We start from the raw sequence: 16,757 nt of genomic DNA on the forward strand, positions 1-16,757 counted from the left end.
TGACACCCTCTCAACGCTAAGACGTCAAAAAAATCAAAACAAACACTTTTGACAGTTGACTGTTTTGTTTATTAGAACTTTTTAGGAAAATTGTTTTATGATTGTATTTTTTTTGCTTAAGCATTGCAAAATTTTTGTTTAGGAGAGCACTATTTAAGAATTAAAATGTTAGACTGCTTAATAAGTGTGAATTGAAGGTTTGTATTGCACTACTTTGTATTATGTTGTTATATTTTGTTATAATAATGTTAAGGACTGTTTATTATTAAATTTGTAATAGGTCATAATGGAGCAACAAGAGACAACTACGTACAACTCAGAATTAAATAATATGAGCACTGAGTCAAGTCAATTTAATATACAGTTTGATACAAGGGAAGGTAAAGTTAAAATTGAACTGTTATAGTTTGTGTGTTATTAATTATGCCATGTTCACAGATGAACTTAAAGCTGAACCACTTGATTCTACTGATAGTAAGTTACATTTATCCCTAATCAACAGTTTTACATCCTACTTTTTAATTTTTAGAAGATGGACTAATAGAAATTACTCACATTTGTAGAGTGTGTTTAAGTATTACAGAACTTCAAGAAATGCATGACATTTATTTTGATAACATTTCTTGCCTTGACTTGTATCAAGATTTCTTAAACATGAAGGTACAGTTTATAATTGTCATCAAATATTTAGTTGTATTTTATACCCACACTTACTTGTAGATTGGTACTGAATATATTCCAGCTCTCATCTGTTCAAGTTGTGTAGCCAATCTGAGGAGCATTCATAATTTTGTTAAAATAATGAAAAATTCCTATGTGGTGCTTGAAGAAGCTGTCAAAAAAATTAAACATTTGACCACTGAAAGGAATGATTTTACATTAAGCAACTACAGACATGAAGTTTCTGATATATTGAAGCACATTTTAAAGGAAAATAGTTCAGACAACTTGTCCCTTATTCCTGGTTTTTTCAAATCAGATAGATGTGAGGATAATGTCAGGTTATTATCCTTTTAGCAATTTTAATTCTCAGTACAAAACAGTATGTTTCAAGCTAATTGCAGAATGTGTTTTGTTGGGAGAAACAAAAGTTTCAACACACTTTTTTACATGCTCTTTATAGATAATTTGACTGATTTTTTGTAGTTGTATTGTATATTTTGAGGTTTTTTGTAGTGATGAAAAGGAGAATGTATCATCAGATGATGATACCCCAATTTTAGAAAAATTAAGAATGCAAAATGAGAAACAAAGTAAAAGGGAGTTCAAGTTAAATAAACTACAAAGGTCAGAAAGAAAAGTAAGTATGTATGATAAAGTTTATGTATAAATTTCAGTTTAAGGGCCCAAGAATTGTCCTAAATTGTGTCAGAATTAAATATCATTTGAACAAGCAGAATAGAGGCAGTTTTAAGTTTTCAGGCTAGTGTTAAGTTTCACTAAAAATTCTTGAATTTATAGATGTTTGAAGGAGTTATTTTAACAGTTATTCTTAGAAAAAATTTGTTTTTTGAAAATCTTTTTATTAAAGGCAAATCAAGAATCTGCTAAACCCATTCTGAGATATAATAGGGGTATACATTTTATAAGAAAATGTGTACAATAGTAACTGCTTAAATTTTACTTTGACTTTGTTATTAATAAGTTTTGAATAATATTAAATTTAAAATTAACTTGTTCTGCATACTATTATAATTCTGAAATATTTTTTAATCAATTTTTCTCTAAGACTCTCAGTCCTTTGAAAATTGAAAATTTGATTACTTATTTATTTAGGGGACTTGCCCATGACCTAGCTAAATACAGTGACTACAAACTAAACTATAAAAAAGAATCAACAAAACAAAGGAGGACAAATCTCTCTTAAAAGAGAGGTGATCCTAGTGAAGGCAATATAACTAATGAACTACAGAAAAATTAGTCTAATAAACTGCGCGCCACCTCAACTAGACAGTGATTTTTTTGGGTCATTTTTAAATGAAACGACAGATTTTGATACAGTTTGGACTGTCATTGAGCTTAATTTATGGGATTTTGGTTGACGGAAAAACTCTGACTTAAATGCATCGCCACTGTACTATACAGGGTGGAAAATAAGCGCGTGCAAACAAGTGAAATTTTCAAGTAGTCCCCAATTGATCAATAATTTGTTTTGGGTTTGTTTTAACTTAAGAAAGTGTTGTTTATGTCAATATCTCGGGACATTTTTGGCCATTTCCCAACTAGCATCCTGTGACTCAAGAAGTAGCGATGCGACATGTGTAGGTACCATATTATGTGTTGCATAATTTTAGGTCAACTCTTTTAACCGATACAACCATACAGGGTGTTTAGAGACAGTTAAAGTGGAAGAACAATTTGTGCAAACAATTTCAAGTTTCCCACTGTTGCTGGACACCCTGTAAGGTCTAAATATGGGGCTTATCCTGAAAAGTAATCAGATTAGGTAACAAATAATGTTGAACATACAACGGCATTTGAATGATAGATACTGTAGAAATTGGGCTTAAAGGACTGATACTACACTTTAACTTTTACAACTTTTATATTCAAGAACAATCAAAGAAGACAGGATAAACAGAATAATAACAAAATAATCTCCTAACAACTAACATCTGACTGACAAACAGACAGACACAAGGTTAAGTTTAGAAGTAAACTTAACGGGAAACGATTGCTAATTTCAACAGATACAAACCTGTGAATATGGCTTAATTCAAGATTAACAGTGTTTTATCCATTTTACGTTTTTGAAAAAACGATATTTCTTCGGACATATGACGTTAATCACTGTCCCGGTTGATGTGGCGAGCAGTTTATTTGGACATTTATATGTAAATTGACTATTTTGACAACAGATTAGGTTGGATTACCTATACAAGCAGTATTAAAAAATATAGAGTATAATTACTTTTGCAAGAAGTAGTGTAGTAATTGGTCTTGCTGGAATTAGGGCAATTCAATTTTCCTCAAATTTTGAAACTTTCTTTTTTTAACAGCAATTTCAGAGATCAAAAATTGTTGTTTGAATATGTTAATTTCTAGCAACATCTTCAACTCTCATCAAACACTTTTTGAGACTTCAAAACTATTAGTAAAGACTTGAAATGTTTGTTATTCAATTCCACTGTAAATTTTTCTGACAAATTGTATTTTTTAGTCAGAATTACCTAAAAGAAGAGGAAGACCTAAAAAAAATACCGAGAAAGAAATTACACTGCCTGAATCACATCACAATATAGAATCTCAGATTGAGAATGAATATTTTGGAACTGACAGTTGCCAATTATGCCTTAAAAGTTTTCGGTACACAGTTTGTTAAAAACAGCTTGAATTCTGTACCAAACCTTGTTATATTTTCAGAAATATTGGGCAGCATATGCGAAATGTTCATTTCCTTGACTGGGAACATTCTCAATGTCTAAAATGTTTAACTTATGAAGAAAACAGGAACGAATTGATTGCACATTGCTTGTCCTGTTTCAAAGATGAGGTTGGACATGAGTTGAAATCAGAGTTTGATGTTAGTGATAATATTGATCCTGACTTTGAACTAGATGCATCTGAAAAGTAAGGACTTTTCACTTTTTAAAATTCTTTAAGGGGATAATTAAGGTTTATTTTAGAAATGCCTCAACTGATGATGAGTGTCACAACTATTACGATGAATTAAACAGTTCAGTGGAAAAAGAACATCGTAAAAGACGTCAAAGAAAGTACACTTGTAATAGTTGCGATGATGTCAGTTTTAGCAAATATGATCAAATAGAATCTCATTTAAAAGTAAGTATGTTTTATGTGATTTTTGTGCTTTTTTAATGTGTAATTTTTGTAGTATGTGCACAGCAAAGAATCCAAATGCATTTTATGCTCTCTACAATTCAATAATTCTTTTAGTCTATTATATCACATGATGGTGAAACATGGAAAATTGAAGTGTTGCAGGTTGTGTTTGATTAGTTTCAAGAGTTCAGAGGAGTTGAACTATCATTATAAATCGGACGAACATAATACTAAATGTACAGTTTGTGGAGAACAGTAAGTACTTCTGTAACAAATATAATGGACAGATCTGTCAATAGTTGGATGACTTTAACTGAAAAATGTAATTTGGTTTTCAATTTCAATAATGTTTCTAATTGGTAATGACAGTTTTTTCAGTAGTTGAACTACTTTAAAACTAATTTGTTTTAACTGAAAGGAATATATATATTTATGTTTTTATTTCTCCTGCTTTAAATTATTTATATTATATTTTGTGATTTGAATTATAGCGAACAAGACTTGTTGATGCCTGAAAAACAATTTCAATCATCTGTATTTTTTCCTTTGACTTAATTGAGAAAAGGTCTAAAGGAAAAAATGGTAGCTAGTTTAATTCTCTACCAAAACCTTATACAGGGTAATTCATATTTGACCCACACCATTGGGATCTCGGAAACTATAAGAGATACGAGAAAGTTTAAATTGGGGCGAAGTTGCGCAATTTAAAGATATCCGAAAAAAACTGAAAATTTAGATTTTTTGTTTTTATTATAACCATATTGGATTTTTAGCCCACCAAATAGTACGTTTTATTCTGATTTCACTGATGTATAATAACTTATGATTTGCTTCACAAATGACAAAATAATTCAATAAAAACTAATTTTATCATCGAATAGCTGGGAAAAAGTGACAATGAATAGATGCTTTTAGTTTTGAGATATTTCTTCAAATAAGGTTAGAAATAAATAAAAACAAAAATTAAAATTTTAGTTTTTTTGGATATCTTAAGAAGTACTCAAAAAATCAAAATTTTTAAAACATCATTTGGTTGAACTTTAATTTGCGCCACTATGCCCCAATTTAAACTTTCTCGTATCTCTTATAGTTTTCGAAATACCCTGTATAGAGACATTTTGTCCTTAAGGGCCTCCAAAGGGAGATATTTACGTAAGAATGTTTAGTGAGCGCAAAGTGACTAAATGTCTACTTACGGAACTTGTAACCCCTTGTAACTCTTCCACATAGCAAAATTGGGGGAAATGCTAAGAGATAAAAATTGTAGGGAATTTAATTTCCGACGAACACCTAATAGCTAAGAGTAATTGGTAATTGTAATTCCATTAGTTGTTTTGAGTAATTGCGACGCACAGCTCTGATAATAGACCCTAATAAAATCAAATTTATTATAAAAAAATTGAAAAAAACCCTACAAAGCCAGCTGCATTTATCAATAATGATGTGTTTTGAACAGGTTTAAAAATCGCAAAGCAGTGTACGAGCATCGACGAAAAAAGCACTTAAATCCACAGTCAGAAAATCAAAAATTCAAATGTCCCGAATGTCCTAGAGAGTTTGCAAACTCAAACAACATTCGTCGGCACATATTAGTAGCTCATAACGACTTAAGATTTCTGTGCGATACCTGTGGTCAAAGTATGTTTTTTTTTAAATTAAACTCTCGCAACAAGGTTTAAAATTTGCATTTTAGGCTACACTACTAAGCGAAATCTCACCATTCACATACAAAAGTTTCATCAAGGTATTCAAGTTGAAAACAAACCAGTTAAAAAGAATTTCTTTTGCGAATCCTGCGGCAAAGAGCTGCGAATATTTCATAAGTACGCTATAGCATTGCACAGGGCTAAACATAAAGGACATACTCATGTGTGTAAAAGGTATGACGTACGCGTTATACGGATGGTAGGGTTTGGTTTTAATAATACCGAGTTGTAGATGTTACGACTCTTTTGCCTCAGAGGAAGAATTTAAAACGCACGTCGAAGAATACGGTCATCAATTGTACGAGTGTGATAAATGTCAATCTCAATTTGTAAGGGAAGAGAATTTTAAAATCCATTTAAAAAATCATGACGCTCCAGGTTGGAATAAGAACATGTTTGCAACGTGGGGCAAGTCGGCTAAATTACGAAATGATAAAGGTATTTTTTAAAACTGGAACCAAATAATTTTTTTACGTATGATTTAATATATTTTTAGGGGAGTTTGTATGCAGTTACTGTCCGAAGGTATTTAAAGACAAACAACGTCTAGACAATCACGTTAGGGTGCATACAAATGAACGACCTTACAAGTGCCATATTTGTAGTAAAGGTTTCAAAACTTGGATTCACAGAAAAACTCATTTAAATATACATTTAGGTTAGTATGTTTTGATTGTTTAAAGTGATTGTCAAGGTGTTAGAACAAAGTATAAAAATGACTAGTCCGGATTTCTAGGAATTTTGCTTTTTGTAAATAATAAAAGCAACCAAACTTTGACATCTAATGTGAACGATTTACGCAAAAACACGTCATTTGACAGATCTTTTTCATGTTTTTTTCTTCTTTTTGTGCTTAATTTAGTTTTTTGTGCTTATTTGCTGCTATTTTTCGTATAGTTTTAAGTTGAATAGGCTAATTTACAATTGCAATAGCTATATTGAGATATTGAAGGCTTCTGAGGGACAAAAACATACCAATTATCTGTTTCAAAATGGGTAAGTGTCAATTTACAAATTTAAACTGACCAAATAATTTCCAAATGCTCCCAGTTGTCTAAAGACAAACATTCCAAAACCCTATACATAGAAGCTTCAAAATGCCTTGCAAAAGCTTACAAAATAGTCTAGAAGCTTCCAAAAGCTTTTAGAACAGTCGAAAAGCTTCCAAATCTTATCTATAGCTCTCAAAAGATTTCTAATACAGTCTAAAAGCTTTCGTATGATTCTAGGAGCAGTTTAACAGCTTCCTAAAGTTTCTAGACTGGTCTAGAACCTTCAGTGCTCTTTAAACTGTAAAAACATTCTAAATGATCCTAAAGAAGTCTAAAAAGGCAATTTTAACTAATTATGGCATGGAGGATTATGGCAAAAATTTCAAATTTAAATTTTCAAAAAGAAATTTATAGGGTAACCCCCTTTAAAATTGTCAAAAATCTAGTTAAAGGTCAACCGGTGCGTTGTATGGTAAAATGTTATATTTAATGAAAGATATTGTTATATAGGGGGCTTTGAGGAGCATACATGGTAAACATTTTTCAGAAAAATGTCCGAAGAAAAGTAATCAAGTCTGACGCCCTCTAGCGGCCAAACGGGGCAAGTTAGCGGTGCTCGCTCAGCGTCACGTGATAGCTCTAATCATTAGCCACTTACGATCATTTAATGTGTCTATACGGTACGTTTCAAATAATCAAGTTATTTGCGATTTATTGGAAAAATGCACCAAAATTTTGTCAAAATGAAGGTTTTTCCTGGCCTACTATACTGACCGCCGCCTGAATTAAAGTGGTTTTTAGGAAATATTTCGAAAACGGTTAGATTTACATAAAAACTACAAGAGTGCAAAATTGTTCCTAATGGACCACTAAACCAAATTACGTAACGTTTGAACTTCAATACAGTTGCCTGTTACAGGGTGTGCACAAAATTGTTAGTGGATCATTATTTTTTCTCCCCCTGTACACATTTTTCTAGATACAATTTTTTGCTCTACACCACTGAAAAGATCAGTTCAAAACGATTTGTTTGAGTGGTTGAACCACCCTGAACTCTCAAAAATAACCAAGCTACAGGGTGTTAAAGTATTGAACTAATTTTCAAAAGTCTTCCAAAACAGTCTAGAAGTTTCCAAAAGCTTTTAGAACGCTTTAAAGGCTTCCAAATGACCGTTAACTAGTCTAGAAGCTTTTAAAAAAATTCAAAGCAATCTAGAAGCTTCCAAAAGCTTTTAGAACAGTCTAAAAGATTCCAAATGCTCTTCAACTAGTCCAGATGCTCCCAAAAGATATCACAACAGTCTAAAAGCTTCAAAAAAATTCTAGAACCGTCTAAGAATTTCCAAATGCCTGTAAAGCATTCCAGAACATTCAATATGCTCTTTAAACTGTCCAAAAACCTTCCAAATGTCTCTATTTTTAAAAAAATTCTAGTACTCAAAAAAAGTAAAAATATTTGCATCTCTGAAAGAGTTTTGTGCTTTTTTAAAGCTTTTTTGAGGAAAATAATTTTGCTTATTAAGCGCTTTTTTTCACGATTTTAGTGCTTTTTAATCCGGACTCTAAAAATAACTGACTGTAATCTATTTGGATTATGAACTTTTGCAAAAGTTGACTAAAACTTTCTTTTATATTTTGTCCTAATCCCATGAACACCACTTTATTGGATGTTGTTTAATTTAAAAGTGTTTCTAGGAATTAAAAAGTGGACATGTAAATTTTGTTCGAAAGCTTTTACGAATTCGTGTACTTTAAAGGGACACGAAATGATTCATACTGGAGAAAGGCCTCATCGTTGTCCGGAATGCCGAAAAGGTTTTATTACCATGTCCGCTATGAAAAAACATCGAATGGTACATTTTAAAACTGGACCTGCATACGATGCGAAACAAGTAAGTTGTCACTTTTTTTTATTTGTTTGTTTTACTGCAATTTGAAATTATAATGGATCTGTTGCTTGAATATTTTAGGAAAAAAATAATGACGAAAAGCTGGAAATACCAGAAGTAAGAAACACTAATTACAATTATAAATACGACACTCTATATACTAGTAGTGACGCTAGCTTTGAGGGATTTAACGAACCGCCAAAAAACTCATCCATTTCCTTAGATAAAGAACTATCGTGCTGAAAGCTGTTTAGTAACTCTTTGTAAGTAATATTAAGCTTTGCTTTCTGTTTTGTTATTACCTTGTGATTTTACTAGCTTTCAGATTTATTTTAAGCATCTAGATTCAATCACAAATTCCATTATTTTCGGACCTTTTTAAGTTGCGAGTTAATTGAATTCAGTGATATCACAACCGTACCAAAAATCTTAACTTTGTCAGTCTAGTTCTATTTGTTCTACTCATTTTCAGCAATATAAAATGTTTACAGAGGGATCAGTAAAAAATAACTCGTCTGTAAGTAATTATTTTACGACACAAGCTGTTTCTAATTTGTATTGCTTTGACTTGAAAAAATCGTTTTGTCCGAGATTAAAACAAACCCAACAGCCTTCAAACTTGGTTTAACACAAAATAACGCAAAAAATGAGCATGTTTTGAGACTCCAAAATTAGTAAAACTGACTAAATTTGTATGATCTATCTTTAGATTAGTTACACTAAACACACACAAGATAAAAGGGTTTTATTTACTTGGTTTATTTCTATTTAACGTACGAGTAGTTATTAAAATAGTACGTCACAAGCTAATATTTGCCGAATCATCCTGACAACCACTCATTGATAAGGCATTAATCTAAAACACTTTGATGTGTTCATTCATTTACATCACTGAGATTATTTTGAATTGAAGAGCTTTTAGAACCAGTTTATTTTTTTTATTAACAGAGCTCCCTTTTTTATTTATTGAATCTCATTTTTTGAGTATTAATAATTAGTACTTTTTTAGCTGTAAATTATTAAGGATTAGAATAATACTATTATAGATTGATAATTATTTTTTTTATGGTTTTACAAATAAATTCTGTATACTCATGTGTGTGTTCTACTACCTTGAAACCTTCTATCCGTACCAAAGAACCCTTAAGTGTAGTGGAAATAAAGAGAAACATTGAAACGAAAAATATTTGTATATTCATAGAAAATTTTACAGAGTATATCAAATCTCAACATTTAAAAGCAATAACTGATATAAAAAACTATAACAAACCCAGATAAAAGACCGTAACCATAAAATTTCAAGCGGTGATTGTGAGAATTACTATAAAAATATTATAAAACATAACAAAATTTACGATTTGTCTTTCTGAATTTGGAGGTCCAAGACTTTTTCGCTTGGGAAGTCGGGTTCCGACAACTTTCGGTACCCTTCGTCTTCGACAAAGCAGATTTCGTGTCCGTCAGGATCGGCCAGGATTAGCACTCTTACCGTTTGTTTTCCCGGGGTGGGAAGTTTCAACAAAGGCGTTAAAATTGTTTGATTATGTTTAGTAATGTGGTCGGACAAAGGTTCTTGTTCTGCATAAGGGCAAGAGAACGCGATACGGCCGTAGGCTTGACGTCTATCAATTGGTCCACCTTTGAATTCAATCAATTGTAGCAATTTGTGTTTTGATAAATTTTATAAGCTTACCAGCTGCTTCAAGTTCGATTCTGGTTGCTTTTTCGTTGAAAGCAAACGAAGCTGATTTTTCAGTCCTTTCGTAAATAGTAAGACCGAGAATACCATTCCAATAGTTGATTGATTTTGAAAGATTTGAAGATCCCAATGTTACTTTTAAAACGGGATCTGCAACAGAAACAATAAATGCTGTATTATTACCGATATAGCTTCCGTTCGATTATACATATTTCTTAATACATCCAGACACTGTAAATGCATTTAAATTTTTTACGTCTCTGGATTGTCATTGTTGAGTGTTCCAGTGAGCTATAAACTTTTCCGAAAAGACTGGTTTAAATTCCTAATATTAATCCTATTAACATACACAACATTACATCAGTATTAACACTCCCAAAAAAACTTTCCTTAAACAAATTGAATCCTCTGTTTTCAAATCAGGACAAATCCACTTAGGTCAAATGTTGGAAAATTCACAAAAACTCTTTAAAGGTATTCTAATTGTTTAGTAGTCGTAAATGTTTTTACATGTCTAGATCATAATTTAATTTGAACAAAAAACTACTTGATTCCTCTTAAAGTACTGTAATATAGTAAAAATTTAATTAAATAAATTGGATTTGTCGCGTTTTGATATTGACTTTTTATTTTCATGGTAAATGCATTCATTGTAATTTGGAAAATGACCACAATTTCTCAAAATATTCACATAATAATTTCCTAATTTGGTTAAATTTATTTCCAAAGTTTGTATCATTATTTGAGACTAAAATTGGATTTTTACCAATCTCAAAAACTGAATAAAATTGTGAAATATACTATCAGTGATTTAATGTGTTGAAAACATAAGTGCACCTCAAAATATCTTACCATCAACTTCAATTTAAAGATAATGATCTGCAAGTCATTTTTAAAGTCCCAAAGTTCAGTACTTTGGTTACCAGACATGCTTGAAAAGACAAAATTAAAAAAATCACCTTTTTACTTCGAAATATTTGACCTGCTCCCTAAAGTATTCCAAATAATTTTAGCAGTGAATACTGGCTTTAAAATTAATATAATGTGCTAACAAAACAATGAAGTCAGCAAATCCTATGATTAAAATTGTTTCCATTTTCTTTAAGTATTAAATTGTTTCTACTTAAGGTGATAAATGAAGTGGTATTTCAATTACATATTATCGAAACTCGGAAAATGATTTATAGCGTACTGGGCTGTAATTACCTATCAATCCACATAATACTTAATCTAAGGCATTTAAAATTTAAGGTAAAGCAACATTATTTGTGAACTCAATCTCGTCCAACCATAAATTGTATTATGACACTTTACTTTACACATACCAGAAGAAAATGTTGCCTAAACTGCAGTTTTTGCTATTATTAACAAATATAAAAAAATAATAAAAACATGTTTGAAAGAGTTTATGAAATATCTTTGTTATTCACCGCACTAAACCTAAAACTCACCTCTATCTTTTGGTTCAGGAGCATCCACAATAAAATATTTGTAGCCACCAGGAGCTTCCAAAGTATTACCATCCAAAATAGGCCAATTGAGCTCACGAGCGCGTTTCAAAATCTCGCCATTCTGAATAGTAATCCCTACAAAGTCATTCCCTTTTTCATAAGAGTGCACGCCGTAATTATACGTGAGCTCAATCACAAAGTTTTCATCTTCATTCCCATAACCTATCATGGTTTTGCTCCAACGCCCAGCATAATCTCTAATTGATACACAAAATAAATCAAGGGTGATTTATTTATGAGTTATTAAAATTACCCATTGCATTGCGCCTCGCAACCTTCGTTAAATTCTTCATGCCTGAATACTTTCATTCCTAAAACTTTCCGGTAAAAGTCCATAGTTTTACTACGTTCAGGAATTTTGAAGACATAATGCAACACTCGGCCATGTATAGACACCATTGTAGAACTGCAACATAAAGCATTATCTGCTTTAGGTTTTTTTAAGAGGTTTAGATATTTTGATTGCAGTTCATAAACTGTGAATTTTACTTCCCACAAGAATTTTTCAACCTGATCACTTCAAAATGGGTATTTTCACATAAAACTGCACTTCAATTTTGCAAAACCCAAAACAAGTTTATTTCAGTTTATAGGGATGAACTAGAAGCAAAATGTAGTGCATGTAAAGACACCATTGTAGAACTGCAACATAAAGCATTTTTAGGTTTTTTAAGAGGTTTAGGTATTTTGATTCTAGTTCAAATACAAATTGAAATGTAGTTCATAAACTGTGAATTTTACTTCCCCCTTTTTAGCTTTTTACATAAAAATGCACTTTAATTTTGGAAAACCCAAAACAAGTTTATTTCAGTTTGTAAAAGCAAAATTAGTATCAGCTAATTAGGACAAAATCAATGGAATGTAACTGCTGTGTATGTGAAACTTTCTGCTGCAATGTTGCTTACCCATAAAAATATGAGTAAGTATACTTACAGTAATTTTAGTTAAGTAAGTTTTCACAAAAATATTGTGTATTTTAGAACATAAATGTTGCAGTTAGGATTTCCACTGTGGTTTTGTTCTTTGATTTTTTATTGTTGAATGATATAATATTGGATCCATAAAAACTGAAAGGTTGTGTGTTACAATGGAGAATTACATCAAATACTGGGGAAGTAATATTTAAGGCAGATGTTATAAAATAAATTATGAAGATTGAAAAGGTGCTAGTCAAGTAAACTGGACTACACTGAAAAAGTAAGTGAAAAAAACTTGCAAATGGTTGCCACAAAAAATTAGTCAGAAATCCTTGGAATCAATTAACATATTTATTAATTCAGCTGAAGTTAGTGGGGAGCCCACCCATTACAATCAATTCCAAATTCCACTATTAAAAGAAAAAAATTAAAAGGTCACTTTATATCACTTTTATACTAAAAATAATAAAGTTAACAATACAATTCTACTTACGATCTGCGTAAATTAAATTCTGAAACACGTAAAATGGATTTTAATTGCGTATCAACACGCGAACTGTTCAACCGGCACAGGTTTCTCAGTAAATAAACCGGATTTGAGTTGATCAGGAACATTTAAAAAAAAAGTGAAGGTGATTTGTTTATCTTTTGATCATATCAAACAAGAAATGTCAATATTGTTCAGGGTTGAGGTTATGTTCTTGAGTATTGATGGACATAACTAAAAAAATGTAGTCATAGTCACGTGATATGGGTAGGTAGACACAGCACTAGAACACGTGATGTGATTAAAATTTCAGTTTTGACAGTGTGATCAACAACATAACCCAATTGTTTGTTTGTTTGTCGGTGCGGTTTCCAACATTTTGTTAATTAAGGATAATTTTAATTAATATTTCAAGCTCTAAACTTTCCACGTCTTTAAAAAATAATGGCCGGACCAAAGAAGAAGCCCAGACAACCTGAAACACCTGAATCTGGTGACGATTCCATGAGTGAGGAGAGTGAATCCGGCACTTATCATGGGCAACAAGTAAGAATTTTAATTAATTGATGTTCTAAAGAGTTTGTTACCCCATATAAGTAGTATACATGATTAAAAGAAGTTAAATTCTTTTCTAGTATGTCTTAATATTTGTTTACATGTACACTTGTATCTACTTAACTTTCATGTACAATTTGCTCTTCAGGTTTCTCCTAGAGAGAAAAATTACATGAATAAGATATTGTTAGTCTTTCTAGTTATTAATAATAATAATCGTCTTTATTGTTCATTATTAACAAGTGGCAAAGTTTAACCAATGGCCATTATTCCACTTAACCACTTGTTCCTGAATTAAAACTACTACCTAATAAATACATAGAAAACTTGTTTGGTTTATACTATAAGCATTAGATAACTATAATACATGGAGAACAATTTTTTACTGCTTTGTAAGCAGTACATTTTCATACTTATTTCTAAACAGATTTCCAACAGTTCAACAATTAACAATTTTGTTAGGCAATATGAAAAATATTCACATTTATCATCCACCACTAATTCAATCATTAACTAGCAAACTATTTTAGTGTGGTATTTACACTGTACCAATGCACAAAATTTCATTACTAGTGTGATTTTGCATAAACTAGTGTCCTCTTGTACAAAGTGCATTAGGTATTTAATTTTACATTTTGAAGAACTGTAGAACATCAATGTCTTAAGTTTTTAATGCAGCATTTGAGGTAAACTTTGAACTAAAAGTTGTTCATTATTTTAATGAGAAATTAATTGAAATTTGTTGCATAAACTGTCAGATAATGCCATTAGGTACCTGCTGCAAATAGAGCTATTTATGTGAGTCAAGTGAGTACTTACAACAGCAAGGCATCTAGATTTACACTATTAAACCCTTTAAAATCCTATCAGTAGAGGGTGGTGTATACAGGGACATTTTTCTTTTTTCTTGAAAGAAATTGATGCTTAAATAAATTTATTGCTTTAACTTATACTAAAAATTGAACTAAAATCAGTAATTCTCCGAGTTAAGTAGAGAAAAAAAAATATTGGACATTATATTTGGCAAAATCAAAGTAAAATGTCATATGATTTAAAGCCCCTTCTGTTCCCCCAACTAATTTCGCATCAGGGAGTATACAAATAATATTGTCATCCGTCACTACATTTTCATCTTTGATATTAGGAAACATGAAATTGTAGGTCCAGGTCTTCCTCATAAAGTTAGCTTTGGATGGTCCCACTATACACCACCAAGTTATGTCCCACTAAATACCACCGTGCCCCGTCACAGTAATGATCATCAAGAGGGACAAAAATTACAAACTTTTACTCTTCTATTTATACACACCCACACAGGTTTTTTTTTCACCAGACCAAAACGTAATCAATAACTTTTGGCGCCCAAAATTAGAGTGGTAACCCTAGGCCACTACTTGGGTGGGTAAAAAGGTTACCTGATGTATGAAATTTCAGTTTCCTACTATACAGTACAATAAAGATTAAAAGGTTCATTACCTTTCAACATGATGGCCCTGGAGGTTGATGTCCCGATATATACCATGTTCCAGTATACACCACTCTACCCTATACTTGATTAGGGGTGTTGTATGATATGAAATACTTCAAGTCTAATTTCAGTAATAATGTTTGCCAAATCTTCTAATACTACCTAACCCCATTCAGTGTAATAAGTATTTACAAAATGATAAAAAATATTCTCTCCTACATGTCTCAATAAAAAAGCCCATGTAGTTTTTTATGTCTAATGGCTTATCTAATTACTTTGCAGAGAAAATAGTTTAGGTTTTTTAGAACAGGAAAATTGGTAATTAAAAAACAGCTATACTAGACATTTTTAACTAATTTACCAGTTATTGCCAATATGTTCATTAATAGTTTGCCTTTTTTATTGTCTCCTATTTAGGGACACAAGTGCAGTCAAAATGTAGTTGTCACTTAAAATATGGGGTCATAAGAAATGTAAAAAATCTGAAAAGATATTGAAAATAACCTAAACCAGTAATTATAAACAATTTCTGGATTATACTTTTCATGACCTGTTTTTCATACTTAAACAAATTTGTATTTTATTAATAATTGACCTCCCAATTAGATACATGGGACTTCCCATCTAGGACATGACAATTTAACACTATACAGTGTTTGAACATTTACATTCACAAGTTTCATAAATATGACAAACAATTTAAATGAATATATGGAACATTTTTGCAAAGAAAAAAATCCTTTTTTATTGTGTACTCTTTTTTAAATTTAGTTTTACTTTGAAGGAGATTCAAGCAACTTTTGAGGGTCGAAACCCTGAAGGTCAAGATTTTCATGGAATTAAACAGTTATTATCTCAACTGTTCTTAAAAGCACACATTAATCTTGGCCAAATGACTGACATGTTAATAGGGCAGAGTGGAGTTGGTTCTGTTTTAAAGCAGGTATTTAACTAAACTACTGTAATCAAAGCATAGAGTACAAGCACATTTTTGTAGAGTTACAATGACAGTGATGACGAAGATGATATGGAATTAACTGACGAGTCTGACGTTTTCGGTATTACTAGTGTTATAAACTTGACGTCACATAAAGAGACTCCATGTGTCAAGGAGTTTTTTGAATTGTTGGATGATTTAGCTACTGAACACGCTAAAGACTCGCAACAGGAACTTAAACAGATATTACAGCCAGGTCGTAAATTGGGTATGAATTTCACGAAATTAATTATTTTACCCTGAAATGTGTTTTTTTTTCAATGAGTAGGACTTCTAATTAATGAAAGGTTTTTAAATATCCCTGCAAAAATATCTTCCGTAATGCTAAGTTCTCTATACGACGAATTGCAGAAGATAAAAAAGAAGGATAAGTCATATGAATTTGACTATTTTATTCTTATTGCCAAAACGTCAAAGCCCAAAGGGAACAAGGGTAAGTGTCTAATGTACTTTTTAGAGTGATCATAATTTTTTAATGTAAATAGATGGGGAGGAACTATTTACCAATGATGAGGAGGACATTTTTAAAAAAGTGGCAGATTTGACATTTGATTTTAGTGTTGAAAATGAAAGTGATTCTGGTTTGGGAGGACGATGGCTTTTGGAAGACAAGGAACTCAGTCCTTTCAGAAGAGTCATCGTATTTAAAGCCAGTAAATTTAAGGCTATTGTTGATGAGATAACTATTTTAGTTCAATAGAAAACATTTGATTTCTATGTTAAGTGGTTTTATTTAGGTTTTTCCAACTGGTT

General features: G+C 31.3%; 3 protein-coding genes across 4 annotated transcripts; 2 read left to right on the forward strand and 1 right to left on the reverse strand.

Annotated features, from left to right (window-relative positions):
- Positions 1-36: 36 nt before the first annotated feature.
- LOC145732684 (uncharacterized) lies at positions 37-9,465 on the forward strand. Of its 2 annotated transcripts, XM_081985130.1 has the most exons (17): positions 37-197; positions 281-380; positions 439-474; positions 530-660; positions 721-1,001; positions 1,177-1,300; positions 3,161-3,306; positions 3,364-3,570; positions 3,627-3,783; positions 3,836-4,038; positions 5,240-5,421; positions 5,477-5,663; positions 5,722-5,927; positions 5,986-6,147; positions 8,177-8,373; positions 8,452-8,633; positions 8,689-9,465. In XM_081985130.1, exons 2-16 carry the CDS (start codon positions 287-289, stop codon positions 8,611-8,613), a joined length of 2,475 nt encoding a protein of 824 aa, XP_081841256.1. In that variant the 5' UTR covers positions 37-197; positions 281-286; the 3' UTR covers positions 8,614-8,633; positions 8,689-9,465. The 2 variants fall into 2 exon arrangements, with proteins under 2 accessions (XP_081841256.1, XP_081841255.1); XM_081985129.1 differs by having other exon boundaries at positions 8,452-9,465.
- A 76-nt stretch (positions 9,466-9,541) lies between these two features.
- LOC145732702 (glyoxalase domain-containing protein 4) lies at positions 9,542-13,149 on the reverse strand. The gene is made up of 5 exons (XM_081985163.1): positions 12,991-13,149; positions 11,834-11,986; positions 11,521-11,777; positions 10,064-10,219; positions 9,542-10,008 (listed from the first exon to the last, which is right to left on the reverse strand). The coding sequence occupies exons 1-5, from the start codon at positions 13,110-13,112 to the stop codon at positions 9,722-9,724; spliced, it is 975 nt and encodes a 324-aa protein (XP_081841289.1). The 5' UTR covers positions 13,113-13,149; the 3' UTR covers positions 9,542-9,721.
- Positions 13,150-13,322: 173 nt separating this feature from the next.
- Positions 13,323-16,721, forward strand: LOC145732709 (protein BCCIP homolog). Its single transcript, XM_081985175.1, has 5 exons — positions 13,323-13,530; positions 15,792-15,950; positions 16,005-16,212; positions 16,273-16,437; positions 16,490-16,721. Exons 1-5 carry the CDS (start codon positions 13,429-13,431, stop codon positions 16,702-16,704), a joined length of 849 nt encoding a protein of 282 aa, XP_081841301.1. The 5' UTR covers positions 13,323-13,428; the 3' UTR covers positions 16,705-16,721.
- Positions 16,722-16,757: the final 36 nt, after the last annotated feature.

This window comes from Ips typographus, linkage group LG8 (genome assembly GCF_016097725.1).
Source record: "Ips typographus isolate SLU linkage group LG8, UJ_Ityp_2.0, whole genome shotgun sequence".
Lineage (NCBI taxonomy): Eukaryota > Metazoa > Arthropoda > Insecta > Coleoptera > Curculionidae > Ips > Ips typographus.